Source organism: Cygnus olor, chromosome 27, assembly GCF_009769625.2.
Source record: "Cygnus olor isolate bCygOlo1 chromosome 27, bCygOlo1.pri.v2, whole genome shotgun sequence".
Classification (NCBI taxonomy): domain Eukaryota; kingdom Metazoa; phylum Chordata; class Aves; order Anseriformes; family Anatidae; genus Cygnus; species Cygnus olor.
Genome location: NC_049195.1, coordinates 5,575,607 through 5,590,211, shown reverse-complemented (window position 1 = coordinate 5,590,211; position 14,605 = coordinate 5,575,607). Strand labels below are relative to the sequence as shown.

The window sequence follows — 14,605 nt, the reverse complement described above, 5'->3', positions numbered from 1 at the left end:
AGCCGTGGCTGTGCCCTGGGCTGGGTGTCAGGCACAGCCTGCCTGCGTGCAGGGCTATGGCGGGGGCAGTTGCTGTGTGTGGTGTGGGGGAGCCAGTGCACCAGGTAGGATTGGGGCTGCTGCAGCCCTGCACCGTGGCACTGTCTGTGTGGCTCTGGCTCATCGCTCTCCTCCTCTTTGTCTCTCCCTTCGATCTGCTCTCAAACATGCCACCTAGTGCCACCAGATGCGTGCACTCCTGGGGGCCACTGCTTCTCACCTCCTTCCTCCGAGCTCATCCTGGCCTCTCTTCTCATCTTCCTCTGCCTGTCTCCACTGTCTTCAGCTCAGCTGAGCCCTCCAGGAGCCGCATCCTGCTCCAGCAAATGCATGTCACCTGGGACTGCCCCTCTCCTGGCTGTGTCACACTTGCAGGCAGCCATCCTGGGCCTCCCTGTCTGCACTGCCCCTGCTCCTTCCCTCGCTGGCCCTGCACTGCTCGCCTCCAGCCAGGCACCTGCACGAGGGGGGGGCTGGGGGCTCTCAGCTGCTCACTGTGCCCCGGCTTCTGCTGGCAGTCCCTGGCTGCCCAGAGCAGGATGAGTTCCCTTTTAGTCTCCAGGGGTGAACAAGGGGCTCATGGCTCAGAGCTGAAGGAGGCTGAGCAAAGCTGCCTGTGTGTGTGGGACTGCCTGTCTTGGCCATAGTCCCAGTCAGTGTGCCTGGGCTGTGCACGTGGCCCCGGGCGACGAGGACATGACAGTTGCTTGCAGGGCCAGGGACACTGATGAGGTTGTAGAGCCCCTGCTGCGTCCTTCAGCATGGATGTTTACTGGGGCTATCCTTACCAGCTCAAGGGTTAGCTTTGGGAGCTGGTGCCTGCAGAACCTGGCCACCTGAGCTCTAGGCTGCCCTTCAACCAGCTGGTGCTGGATGGGGGCTGGGGACAGGGACCCAGGGGCTGACAGAGTAGGGTGGAAGAGAGGGCACCGTGCCTTGCGGTGGGGATGGGGCATCACCTGGACCCCAGGCCCGCCCTCCCCATGGAAAGTGGGCAGCCACAAGGTCTGGCCTGGTGCAGCCCCAGCACTCAAAAGGAGGCACAGGAGCACCTGCAGGGGCGGGAGGGACCATGCAAAGGCAGCAGCCAGTGAGTGCAGTCCTGCTCAGCCCAGACATGGGGGTCTGGTGTGGCCAGGATGGTGCTGTGCTCAGGGCGGGCACCCTCCTGGTGGCTGTTTCCCTTCTCGCCCTGCCGTGCTTGTATGTACGTGAGGCTGCTGGAGGTGTCACCTCTGTCTGCCATGTAGGTTACGCTTCTCTGCAGGACGAGCTGCTGTCCCCTGCCTCCCTGCATTACACGCTGCCATCCCCGCTGCGTGCCGACCAGTACTGGAATGAGGTGGCATCATGGATGCCATCCCCATGGCTGCCACTGAGCAGGATGCCTTGATGGAGATGTCCGACATGCAGGTGTGGTCCTCGTGGCTCACCCCCTCGCTGGTGACGGCTGAGGACTCCTCCTGGAGTGCAGCAAGGCTGAGGACTCGGACGCCACAAGCGAAGGCCGTTTCCTGGGGCAGCTTCTGACAGACACACATGGCCCGGACCACATGGGCTCTATGGACCTAGTTGAGGATGACACCGTGGATTCAGATGCCATGAATGGGTCTGATTGACTGCTAGACAGGAGGAGGGGCGAGGCCAGAGGAGAAGATGCCAGTCGGGGACTGCCAGCTGGGGACTGGAGAGCAGGACCCAGAAGTGAAGTTTCTTTTGTTTCAGTTCAGCAGAAGGTACAAGCCAGGATCACGGCATCACCGACCATTAGCCACATTGTGGAGAAGAGTGCAGACAGGTACTGTGCCCCAGGGTGCCAGAGGGGGTGTGGGGGGAGGGAGCTTCGCCAGCTATTGCCCTGTGCTGGGCCAGCTGCAATAACGTCCCAGCCTTGCTTGCTTCCCTGCTGGTCTCCAGCACTGGAGGCCTGGCACCCCTGGCAGACAGAGCAGTGGCTTGGGCAGAGTGCCTTGTAACCCTCTGGAGATGCTCTGGGGGCTCCTTGCAAAGCACACAGGGCGGGGAGAACCCTGCAGACAGACAGGCCTTGCATGTAGGTTGTGCTTCCCAGCATCATCTCAGACGGGGCTGTATCCTGATGTCTTCCCAGTGGCACCAGTCCCACGGTGTCCGTGGCAGAGCCCAGTGATGCTCCGAGGCGTTGCCTTAGAGCCTGTAGACCCAGGGGCAGTGTGGGGCAGCCGAGGCTGTGGGACTGGCAGGGAGTGTGGCAGGGAGGAGGCCTGTGCCCTTTGTGCATCTGCATTTTGTGCTGCTTGTGCCGGGTACCCGGCAGCGCTGGCAGCCGGGGAGACCCGTGCCTAGTGGGGTGCAGGCTGTGCCGGTGCGCCTGCCAGCGGTCGGCTGGTGCCCCGGCAAAGCTGACTGCCTCTCTCTCTCTGTCTCTCTCTCCCTGTCCCTGTCCCTCTCCGGTGCCCAGGCTGAGGGACTGGAATGCAGAAGGCTCCTTTATCTCCTGCCTACAGGACCTGACAGCGGGCTTCCTGGCAGGAGGGGGTCACCCGAAGGCTGTGCCCGACGTACACCGTGGCTGCCGGGGCACAGGGCCAGGAGCAAGAGCAGGTCCTGGCACCGGCCGTGGAGCTGATGCGGGTCAGCTCCGCAGAGGACAGCGACTGGCAGCCCCAGCACCCCACGGGCGGCTGGCTGGAGGAGGCAGACAGCCACTTCTTTGGGCAGGTGAGGGTAAGAGCAACAGCAGGGGCAGGCCCCATGGGCAGCCCCTTGCCTGCCACCAGGTCAGCCGGGCTGACCGGCTGCTTGAGGGGCAGAGGTGTCCCAGCAGAACCATTGCGCTGTCCCCTGGGGGGGCCTCTCAGCCCTCTGGTGGCCCAGAATAGCCTGCTTTGCACCCGATACGTGAGCTCTTGCTCTCCATTTATAAACCAGGCAGCCTCCCTGCTTGCTTCCTTATTGAGTATCTGCCCTGGCTGCTGGCCCTGACAGCCTGCTGAGGCCAGAAATAGAGCTGGTCTGGGGGCCAGGCAGGGTGGTGGGCATCCTGCCGCAGCCGCATGGAGCTGGCAGGTACAGGGAGGGCAGGCAGAGCTGTCCCGGCAGCGTGGCTGCTCTCGGGGGCAGCTGCAGCAGGGCAGCTGCGCAGCTCTGTGGTGCCATGTGCAGCTTCAGCGGCAGCCCCGACCCCTGGCTCCCACCTGGGGCTTCATTTGTCCCATGACAGAGGATTGCCTGCTGCCCCGGGGCTGCAGCCAGCAAGACAGGTTGTTGGCAGAGCCCGGGCAGGCTGACAGGGACGGGGGACAGGGCTGTCCCTGTCACCGCCTGGCTGGGGACGGGTGGTGCTGTTGCAGCCCCAGCCCCATGACTTTGACAGAGACTGTGAGAGCAAAGGACACCCCACCTGCCTGCTGCCTTCTCCCGCCCCAGCCAGCTGATCTGCAGCAGCTAGGGTTACAGCAGCCCTCCCACAGAGCTGGGGCACGCTGCGGACCCACGGGCAGCTCCTGCACAGGGGGCTTTGTCTGTCCCAGCTGGCAGCATGGCCAGAGTCTGAGCGGCGGGTTTGGGACCTGTGGGGCACAACGCCCAGCCCTGCGGAAGCAGGATGTGGGGCTTCCTGGCCCAGTTGCTGATTGTCGTGGTGCTGCTGGCCTTCTTCCTGGTCAGCTGCCAGAATGTCATGCACATCGTCAGGGGCTCTGTCCGCTTCCTGCTCAAACACGCCCACCGTGAGCTGGACAAGGAGCTCGGGGAGAGCCAGGGTCTGGTGGATGATGAGGAGTCTCTCTCCACCAGGGTCGTCCGCCGGCGTGTCCTTGTGAAGGTAATGGGCAGGGAGCTGAAAAAGCAGCGCCGGGACAAGTGCAGAGGAGAGCAGAGAAGGGGCTGGGGCAGTGTAGGAGCCAGAGGCTGTGGGGTGTGCATAAGATGAGCTGTGCTGCTTGCAGAGGGGCTCCTCTTGCCCCCTGGAACACCGTACTGTTCCTCCTGTTCCTGCAGGGCAATGAAGTTCTTCACCTCCCTGGGGAGCAGGTGACAGAGGAGCAGTTCACAGACGAACAAGGCAATATCGTCACCAAGAAGGTGAGTGACCAGGGCAGGGTGTGTGCAGGGTGCGTGCCGCAGCCTTCCTGCTCTCCCCTCTCCAGGCTGTCCCACTCCTCTCTGCAGTGCAGGGGCTGTGCGGCGTGCCTGCATTCTGCCCTCCATGGTTACAGTCAGGGGACAGGGGATGCCTGCCTCGTGGGGCTCAGGGCCAGACTGGGCGAGGAGGGAGGCACGGTGCCTGAGGGCTGGCTGGGTCTGCCCTGCATGGGCTGGTAACTTGGGGCTGGCTGTGACGCCTGGTTGCATGACTCTCCGCAGATCATTCGGAAGGTGGTGCGTCAGCTGGGCCCCAGTGACACGGATGACAGGCAGGAGCATGAGGAGCTGATTCTGGAGGGCTCCCTGCAGGAGCCCCAAGACCTAGAGGCCGAGGCCGATCACTTCATGAAGTACTCCATCCTGCACCGGGATGGTCTAGGGGCCAAGGTACGGTGTGGCTCGTAACCTGCCTTGCAGGTGCCCTGCTTGGGGCCAGCACTGCCTCCGCAGCACTTGCGGGCTCTGGAGTTCCACCACCCTCTGTCCTTTCTTCTGTCCTGCTTTCCTCCTCCTGTTTCCCTTCTGTGGCTGCCAGGGGCAGCTCTTGCCCCCTGCACCAGTCTTCTTGCTTGGTGTCTTCTGCCAACTGACTCTGCCTTTCCCTCTCCTGTCCTTTTCTGTGTGTCTGTCTGTTCACCTGGGTGATGTCCTGCTTCCTGTCCCTCGCGGCTCCCTCAGGAGGAGGGTACAAGCGCGTGTCCCGAAACTGGAGGTCTCCGGGGGCAGGATGGGGGCTCAGATAGTGAACAGAGCCAGCCTGAAAAGGGGAAGCAGTGACCCCCTCAAATGGCCTCTTTTGAGGTAACTCAACCTTTGTTCTTCCTTCTGTGCCAGCTCCTCGTGCTGCTGCCTGCACTGAGCTGCGGGTCACGAGCACCCTGCTGGGGGCGTGCGGCAGGGCTGTGCCCAGCTCTCAGCCGGCAGAGAGGGGCCTGCAGCGAAGAGATGGGGGCAGGCAGGGCTGTGCTACCCCACACAGGTTCTGCTGGGGGCCAGGAAAGGGGGTGCAGTCCATGGCAGGATGCTGCTGCTGCTGCGTATAAGAGCAGCAGGGATGTGGTGCAGTTGGAGTGCAGGAACACAATGCTTGTAGGGGTTGAGGGCAGGGGACCTGTTCTTGTCACAGGACATTTATTCTGTTGATCCCCAGCATGAGCACTGGATCATCCTTTCTCTTGTGCATTCCCTGCACCCTGAGCCGCCCGTTAGGTGGAACAAGCAGGCTTAAGGCAGGAGCTTGGCACAGCGCACTGGGACCGGCCCGTCATTACACTCTGCGCTCTCGCTGCTGGGCTGGCAGCGCAGCACTTGGGGGCAGGCGCGGCACGCAGGCTCCCCAGCTGCCAGTTTCTGCCTGCGCCAGGGAGGAGACTGCCTAACAGGGGCAGTCCGTCCTCCAGCCTCGCTGTGCGTGCGTGACTGTGTATGTCTTCTCTCTATCCCTCTAATCTCTTTACTGTGTTAGTGGGTTGTCTGTGGTGCGTGACAGTCAAAAACACTTGTGCTTGTGGACATGTGTTCATGCAGACTGTTGTCCCCACACCTATTGCCTGCCCCTCTCCTCAGACAGTCCCTGGGTCTACCTCTCTCTGCGGTGGTGCTCCTTAGCTCCTGCTGTTTTTCCACAGCATGCAAAAACAGCTCAGGGACTGCGTTAGGAACCTGGGGGATCTTACCTGCTGCTGTGAGAGCACGGCGCAGTCATTCACCCTAGGTGAGGCTGGGGGCTCGGGACTGGCCTCCAAAGGGATATGTCTGCCCCAAAGCCTACAGCAGCCCTCCCAGCTCCTTCCCAGTGCCACAGTGCCTTTGGTGCAGCTCAGCTCCTGCTTGTCACTGCTTTTTGCAGCTGGGACAGCAACGTCAATACCATCTATGCCATCTGTTCCAGAGAGGGCACTCACTGATGCTCTGTTGCTGTCTCTCTGGCTCCCCCACAAAATTTATCTTGTGGTGACTGGGCATAATGGGTGCATGTGCAGGGACAAGTGCAGGGTGCAGAAAGGGCTGGGACCAGCCACATACCCAGCTGTCCCCTCCCTTTCTCCTGGCTGTGCCACCACAAATGCCTGGGAACCCCATCTCTGTCTCTCTCTGTGTCTCTCCAGGATCTCACCTCAACGCCAAACCACTGAACTCCACACATGTTCTGACACCAACTTGAGACGAGAGGAAAACAGAGTGGAGGGGAGCAGGGCTGGCTGTACATGTTTCTATAGGCTAATGGCATGATTTCTGTACGAGACATACTTACCGTCCTACTCGCATGACTGACTGACTGCAAGACGCATGAGCTACAGTACTTAAAACAGATGGAGGGGCCCCTGTCCCTGCCCCACTGCCAGCAGGAGCCCAAAGACAGCAGCACGCACGAGGGATATCCTCTCAGCTCCTCTGGGAGGCGAGAGCTGGACTGGCAGCACTCAAGAGGGAAGGAGAACCCACCCTCACAGATCCGTGTGTGTCAGTGCATCCCCACGCCTGTGCTCCAGCTGCAGGAGGAAGGCTGGAGCAGCATGGCTGCTCACCGCGGAAGGAGAAGGGCTTGACCCTCGTCACCCGTGCTGCCTCTGCTGGACTCACTTCTCATCCCTCTCAGTGAGTGCTGGGGCATGGGGAGGGCAGCAATTGGAAAGGTGTGGGAGAGGGGGGCTGCAGGGAGCGTGGCTGCCCTGGGCAGAGGGGCTGGCGCAGGGCTGCCCTTCCTCTCCCCAGCACGTGCAGCGTCTTCCACCAGGGCAGGCTCTGGGCTCGTTGCTTGTGTTGAAAGTGTAAACTGTACAGCAATCAGCCTTGTGTGTATGAACCAATAAATACTATGCAAACCCCTAGGGACACTCTAGCAGTATGTACAAAGCACTAAAAGCTCCACTCCCAAATACCTCTTCGGGCTGCAGGATGGGCAAAGCCTTTGGATTATGTGAGCAGCTCTGGTGAACAGAGCTGGGAGGCTACAGGAGTAAAAGGGCAGCAGACTGCCCCTGCCCTGTGCCCCTCTGCCTGAGCCTGGTCCCTTCCCTGGCCTGAAGACAGGGGCCCATGGGACAGTCCCCTGGGCTGGTCCATGGTGCAAGCCCCAGTTTGTGCTGGCTTCAGCTGGGGTGAAGCTGGTAGCCTGCACTGAGGTGCTTGGGGCCCAGGGAAGAGGAGTACTGAGACAGAGCAGGGGATGCTTGTGCCACACACAGGGTTGTGCCTAGCTCTACTCAGCACAATATCTGCTCAGGAGATGAGCCAGGAACTGGCAGGAGTCAAAAGCCTGCACTGCACATCCTGTGCAAGGGCTTTGCAGGGTCCCCTGGCCTCCCTGCGAGGGCACAAATGAGCACAGACCCTTAACCCCATGGATGCTGGCCCTCCCAGGACCAACCCCAGAAATATGGGGGGGCTGCTCCCCTGGGTGGCTGCACTTTGGCCAGGAGTAAAGGCCCTGCTGCAGCAGCCCAGGCTGAGCAGCCATGCTGGGAGCCAGGGCAACACCCGGGCCAGCTGCTCTGGCAGGGGAGCAGTGACAGGCAGGGCTGCCCAGGCAATGCAGAGAGGTGCAGGAGGTTGAATCTGCTACAAAACTTGACCCTAGGAGGACAGGATGCAGACAGTGGCAGTAGGTCCCATGTCCCCAGTTCTGTCCTTTACCTTACCAATGTGGGGGTCTGGCCTTTGTAGCACAGTGGTGTGGAGACGCCCCTGCTCTTTCCATGGAGTTGGCCGGGGGCCTGTTTTGCAGGGCATGAGGTTGCTCTCTGTAGCCACATGCAGAACAAGCCCACCTCCAGCTTCAGGCCATGCAATGGTGGCCCTGGCAGAGGCCACCTGTCTTGCAGGGCTACTGTCTTGCAGCGGATGCGCATCTGCCAGGAAAGCCCCCGGCTCCTCTGCAGTCTGGTTAAAAAGCCTAGCTGCAGCAAAGCAAATGGCCCAGCTTAGCCCCGGAGAGCAAAACAACCCCTTCCCCACCCCACCCCAAAGTTGAGCCATGTAGGCAGATTCTCCATCCATCACCCTTGCTGTGTACAATAACCTACCTAGACCCACTGCGACAGCTGACTCCGTAGCATCACTGTAGAGTTGTGTTGGGTCCTGTGCTTTGGCCTCGTATACGCCTTAGGGAATGTGCTGTGCTGCAACCGTGCCCGGCACCTGCAGTGACATTGCTTTGCGCTCGGATTGCTCGTAGGGCTGGTAGAGGGAGGCTGCACCCGACATTGAGCCTAGAGAATGCTGCAGTCTGCACACTAGAAGCTTTTTAGAAGTTTTAAAAATTACTTTTATTTCCTTTTTTTAATTGTTATGGAAACAAGCCTTTTGGATCTCCCTGTCTTAGCCCTTGATGTATAGATCATTTCCCTGTACACCAGCTATCAGACTATGAATTAATAAAGAAACTAACACAGACCGCGTCTCATCTCTGCTTTTCCAAGGGTGAGGGGAAGACAGAGGTTGCAGGACCTGTGGCTGGGGGGGGGGGTAGGGTTCCTCTCTCTGCCCATACCCCATCGCCAGGGGTGCAGGTGGCACTCGGGGGGGCTCGCAGCTGTTTGTGCACCGCCATTCGTGGGGGAGTCTGACGGGTGCACAAATGCCCTTGACCACCCCCCGCCCCCCAGCCACCCAAGCAGGTCTCGTGGCCGACCCACCAGCAGCCTCGTCCAGGATGGGCTGGGAAGCAGCTGCCCGCCCCTTGCCCATCTGCTCCCCGTGCCCACCCGCCGTGCCCACCGCTGCTGGGAGCACACGTGCGGTGCCTGGGGTGCCACCCAGCCACACGGGGGGCTGCGGTGCTGCCACGGCTGACAGCGGGTGCTCGGTGCGAGCCGCTGCTCCTGGTCCCTGGTCCCGGTCCCTGTCCCTGGTCCCGGTCCCTGGTCCCGGTCCCTGGTCCCTGGTCCCAGTCCAGTCCCGGTCACTGCTCCCTGCTCCCGGTCCCTGGTCCTGCTCCCCGTCCCGGTCCGGTCCCTGCTCCCGGTCCCGGTCCTTGGCCCCCGGTCCCGGTCCCTACTCCCGGTCCCTACTCCCGGTCCGGTCCCGGTGCCGGTCCCTGCTCCCGGTCCCTGGTCCCGCTCCCGGTCCCGGTCCCGGTCCGGTGCCGGTGCCGCCCGGCCGCGCGCTGTCCGTTGGCCGCGGTGCTGGAAGCGGCGCTCGGCGTCCGCAGCTCGCGGCCCCGCGGCGCCCCTCGGCCGCGGGCTCTCAAAGCGCGATTTGTCTGGGCAGGGCCAATCCCGGGCTGGCCCCGCGGAGCAGCCAACGGGAGCCCGGGCCGCGGAGCTCCGGCCAATGGGCGGCGGCCCCGCAGCCGCCCGGCCAATGGGCGCCCCGTATTCTAATGGCGCTCACCTTTATCAGAAGTGTCGCCTCTTCCCAAGCCCAAGTTGAGTGCCCGCTGCGGGGGCCTCGGCGGGCGCGGGGTCAGCCGGGGCTGCTCGCCGAGGCCGTGGCCGCCCGCCGTGGCCGTGGCCGTGGCCCCCCTGGTCAGCCTGCCCGGGGTCCCGGCGTCGCCCAGGCGCCCGCTGGCCACGCGCCGGCCGGCGTGGACGCCGTGGGCCGGTAGCCCCTGGCATGGCGGGGATGGGCTGCCTGCCGCGCGCTCGGGGTGCCGGCCTCTGAGGGCTGCCCTGGTGCCGGAGACATGGACACCAACCTGCCGGGCACCTTCCTGCTCAACGGCCCCTCGCTGGGCGCCTTCCCGAGGCCAAGGCACCTGTCTGCCAGTACTCGGTGCAGAGCTCCTTCTACAAGCTGGGTCCCCCTGGGCTGGGCGCCCAGCTGGCTGCCGGAACCCCGCACGGCATCTCCGACATCCTCAGCCGGCCCGCGGCGACGCCGAACAGCAGCCTCCTCCCCAGCTACCCCCACGCGGGCGGATTTAATGGACTGAGCTCCCCGGGCGTCTACTATGGGCCCCAGGTGGGGACCCTTCCCAAGGCCCCCAGCGACTACCTGCCACGGGGCCGGAGCTGCTGGGCGGAGGCGGCCCCTGACTGGCGGGGCGGCCGGCAGTGCGGCGGCCGTAAGTACAGCGGGGCTGGGGGCGGCGGGGGGCAGGCGGAGGCCGCGGGCAGTGGTGCGGCACGTTGGGGCTCTGCAGAGTCCCGTCCGGTTGGCACGGGGGCTGGCGTGTGGGGCAGCCGCCCGAGCCGCATTATCCCCATGGCCCAGCACGAGGCACGGGTGGCCACCCTGCAGGCTGCACCGGGAAGCAGAGGTTTTGGCTCGAGAGCAGGGGCAGGAACGATGGTTGGGGATTGGCTCTCTGCTTAGCCCCACGGCAAAGCACGGCTGATGAGGGCAGGCATAGCCCGCTGCCCCTGCAGACCCCTGCCCCCAGCAGCCTCCTTGGGTCAGTGCCCGGCCCAGCTCAGGCCAGGGACAGGAGCTGGTGGCGCTGCCTGCCTGGTGCAGCTGGTGGGGGAGCACGGAGGGTGGACGGGGTGGCCGCACTTCCTGGCCTGCAGGAACCCCCCTGGCGCACTCCCCACAGGAGCTTCTGCTGCTCAGCACCTGCAGCCCTGTTTCCTCTCTCCAGGCACTGCTCTTGGCTCACAAGGGTCAGGCAGCTCAGCTGCCCGCTCTCGGCATGGCGATGAGCCGACCCGCTTGTGCCGCCTTCCCATCGTGCACCCAGCGAGGTGCGGGGCATGGGCATGGTGCTCCTGGTGCTGTGCAGCTCTGAGGTCATGCACTGCTCCTAACAACTGTTCCCTTCTCAGCTCAGCAAAACAGTCTCGTTCCTGAGCAGCAGGTGCAAAGCCTGGATCTGGCTCTGTGGGGTGAGCACAGAGGGCTGCACAGCCCTCCCAGCATGGGACTGAAGCCTTGAAGCCGGGACACGGTTTTAATTTGGAGTGGGGTCACAGGATAGAGGGACTCTGTGGTCGCTGAGGCTGGGGGCATGCAGGCACAGTGTCTGGGGAAGGGAGAACTGCCCAGAGCCAAGCACCACGGGGAGCCCAGGTACTCACCCACCTCCCTCCTCTCGTGCAGCCCCCGCTCACCTGGCCGACAGCCTGCACAAGAAGAAGCACACACGTCCAACCTTCACGGGGCACCAGATCTTTGCTCTGGAGAAGACTTTTGAGCAGACCAAGTACCTGGCAGGGCCCGAGCGGGCACGGCTGGCGTATTCCCTCGGCATGACGGAGTCCCAAGTGAAGGTGAGAATGGGTCCTGTGGGGCACGTGGAACAGGGGGCATGGCAGGGTGGCGACTAACAGAGCCAGTCCCATGGGGTGGCAGGTTTGGTTCCAGAACCGACGCACCAAATGGAGGAAGAAGAGTGCCCTGGAGCCCTCCTCATCCTCGCAGCGGGCGGGGGGCTCTGGCGGAGAGCGGGCAGCCTCTGAGACTGAGGACGACGAGTATAACAAGCCGCTGGACCCCGACTCAGATGACGAGAAGATCCGGCTGCTGCTGAGGAAGCACCGCGCGGCCTTCTCGGTGCTGGGCTTGGGGACGCACAGCGGCTGAGCACAGCCACGCCGGCACTGCCGGTCCCCGGGGCCATGGGGTACCCGACCTGGCCCGGCCCGGCCCGGCTGCCTGCTTCATGCCCCTTCAGACACCTGGCTGTGGAGATGGGGCACAGCTGCCCCCCCCCCCCCCCTCCATCCCCCCCAGCAGCTCCTGCCTGGGGCTCCTGACTCTGGGCTGGTTGCAGCAGGCATGGGCAGCAGCAAGCACAGCTGTGCCAGCAGCACCGATGAAATAAAGGCCCCAGCCACAGCCAAGTCCCCCGTGCTTGCTTCATGGGTGTGTGGTCTGGGGATGCCCTCACGAGGCTGGGCTGGGGAGGGACTGGGAAGGCACCTATGGGGTGGGAAGGGTCCATGTGCCAGGCAGGGGAAGGGGCTGTGGCTGGGGTACTGTGCATGGGGACAGGAAGGGAGTGGGGTATCCCTGGGACCATTTCCCAGGGTTTCTGCCCGCTTGGGCATGCATTTGCAGCAAGAGGTGCTGGTTCAAAAGTCACTTGTTAGGGCCTCTTGTTGGAACCTATTAGCAGCGAATAAATATCATTTATCTTAACGGTGTGAGTGAGAACCCATTCACCTGTCAGGGCTGCAGGATTGATGCAGTGTCAATAGCACCGACGTGTTTGCTGCCAACCTGGCGCCCCCCCCAGTGCTGCACCCAGCCCGCTGCTGCCTCGGGGCTGCACGCACGTGGGGACCGTGCACCCCCACACCCCGTCTCCCTGGGGCTCAGCCCCTTCTCACTGATGGTGGGTGCCACACGGGGCCAGTGGCCCCCAGCTGCCTGCGATGCCCAAGGGGCTCCCACTGGCATGGGCACCCTGCTGGGGCCCGGCAGGCTGGTCGGTTGATCAGCCAAGAGCCAGCAAAATGCCAGCCAGGTATGAGCAAACAGAGCTGCTGTGTCCCGGGAGGAAATCGATAGGAGATAAGGTGCTGCCGGCCCACCGTCCAGCGATTAGCAGTGTGGCATGGGCACAGAGGTGCTGCAACCCAAGGTACCCCCCCCCCCGACAGCTGCAGGCAGTGCCAGTGGCTGAGCCCCCCTGAAGCCCCCACAGCACTGTGGCTCTGCAGCAGCCCCCAACACCCCCCCCACAAGGCATGGGGCTGCAGGCAGTCACTGCACGCCTGCCTGCATGGCCCTGAGGCCCGTGTTTGGCTTCAGGTCCTCTCATCCCCCTCACTTTCCACCGTGAGCTGGGCTTTGCAAGGAGCCCCGACTGCTCTGCAGCCACTCCTCGGGGCCTGGGGAAGGCTGAGCCCCCCCCCCCCCCCCCCTCCAGCTCACTGACCAGTCCCCTGGGAAGTGTGGGGGGGGGTTGGGGGGAGGGGCACAGCCCTCCCCTGGCCACACAGCCCCTTTGGTGCCTTGATGGGATGGGGGGGCTCCATGGGACGTGAGGTCCCCCGGCCGCACTGCGTGTGCACCGCGTGTCCCACAGGCCCTGGCCCAGGGCAGCGCCACATCACCGTCACCCTCCCTGCACAGAGCCGGCGCTTGGCGGGAGCAGGCTCCGCACGGACGAAGTGCGGGGCTGCTGTCGAGATATTTTTTTGACATTTTCTAAGCTGCCCAGTGTGGCTGACAATTTTTAATGTACTAACTGCCTGGTCCAGTGAGCTGATTAATTGGTGCTGTGGAGATCAATACAAAACAGAAAATTAAAACAATTTTAAAGTGATTAAGTAGTTTAACACCTGTCTGATGCCACGTCAGGGCTGGGAGACAAATAAAGCAGGTGGCAAAGGGCCTGCTGCAGCCGAGGAGAGAGACAAATCGCAGCCACAGCCTGCCTGCCCCGTGCAGCTCGCAGCTGGACAGGGGCCACGTGGCACCGCTCAGCCGGGGCCGTGGGGCTGCCAGCTCCGTCGGCAGAGCGGCCCCCGTGGCCGGCACCAGCACACAGCGCCGCTCACCTGCTGGGGCCGCTCGCAGCCGCACACAGCCCCCACGGGCACCGGGGGCTCGGTAGGACCTGGCCCATGGTGCAAGCGAGCTCCGGCACCCTAGGTCCCGCTCGTGGCCCTGGCTGGGGCCTGCTGTGGGGCCGGGCTCCCCGCCGAGCAGCACACGGCCGCCGCTCCGGGGCGTGCGGCTGCGAGCGCGGGCAGGGCGGACTGGCAGGCAGATGGATGGCAGCTCCGCTTCAATTCCGCATCCCTTTTCTCCCAGACAAACCCCGTCGGATTTTCATAAATCAAAGCGCCACACTGTTTAATAAAAATTTATTGACTTACAAGTGATTATTTATCAAAAGGCCATTAATAGCGGCTCCGGGAATGATGTGCTACTGGGTGGTGCGGGGAGACTAATAGCAAATCAATGCCAGCATCCGGGCAGAATGCATATGAGGGCCCCTGGCCCCAGCGGGCTGCATGGCTGCTGCAGCCAGAGCCGGCAGCCCCTACCCCGTGGGCCGCCCAGCGCTCCCCCTGGTTATTTATTGCTTACAAATGAAATGATCGATACTTTTAATCTAGAGCTAAATTTATTAACTTTCCCATCGGAGAGAGACGTATTGACTGGGGGCATGGGGAGGGGGAGCCAAGGCAAGATGGATGTGTGCCTCCTAACCTGTCCGGCCTGCCGTGCAGCAGCCCAGCAGCAGCAGGGCCGCAGGGATGGCCACAAGCATGGCGGTGGCTGGAGGCACCTGGGGGCCGCGAGAAGGCTGGGGCAGCCAGCCCGGGGGGGACCTGTGGGCACCTGCAGCCAGGTCCCAGCACCCAGGGGCTGCTGCAGGTGATGGAGCACAGCCCCTGCCTGTGCACGCAGCTGCAGCTGCACAGCCAAAGACGATGCCTGACTTGGAGCGGCCAGGAAGAGTGCAGGCAGGTGCACGGGAGCGGGCTGCTGGCTGGGGAAAGGCAAAGGAGAGCCCTGAGACCCTGCCCAGGTGGGGGCAGGCTGGGCAGCGATGCGCTGCCCACATCCCCAGCCCAGTGCAGCGGCCCCAGCTGCAGCT

At 63.3% G+C, this 14,605-nt stretch overlaps 2 protein-coding genes across 2 annotated transcripts in view; both read left to right on the top strand.

Annotated features, from left to right (window-relative positions):
• LOC121060445 (ankyrin-1-like) overlaps positions 1-8,562 on the top strand; it is a 64,829-nt gene extending 56,267 nt beyond the window's left edge. Inside the window, 9 exon segments of the mRNA XM_040538243.1 lie at positions 1,290-1,385; positions 1,388-1,498; positions 1,501-1,837; positions 2,480-2,540; positions 2,542-2,739; positions 4,021-4,104; positions 4,387-4,554; positions 4,846-4,968; positions 6,276-8,562. Coding sequence (XP_040394177.1) covers positions 1,290-1,385; positions 1,388-1,498; positions 1,501-1,837; positions 2,480-2,540; positions 2,542-2,739; positions 4,021-4,104; positions 4,387-4,554; positions 4,846-4,944 — 1,154 coding nt within the window. The 3' untranslated portion in view covers positions 4,945-4,968; positions 6,276-8,562.
• A 1,095-nt stretch (positions 8,563-9,657) lies between these two features.
• Positions 9,658-12,260, top strand: NKX6-3 (NK6 homeobox 3). The gene is given in 4 exon segments (XM_040538537.1): positions 9,658-9,827; positions 9,830-10,174; positions 11,149-11,318; positions 11,401-12,260. Coding segments are annotated over 4 exon segments (780 nt in total). The 5' UTR covers positions 9,658-9,793; the 3' UTR covers positions 11,632-12,260.
• The last annotated feature ends 2,345 nt before the right edge of the window (positions 12,261-14,605 follow it).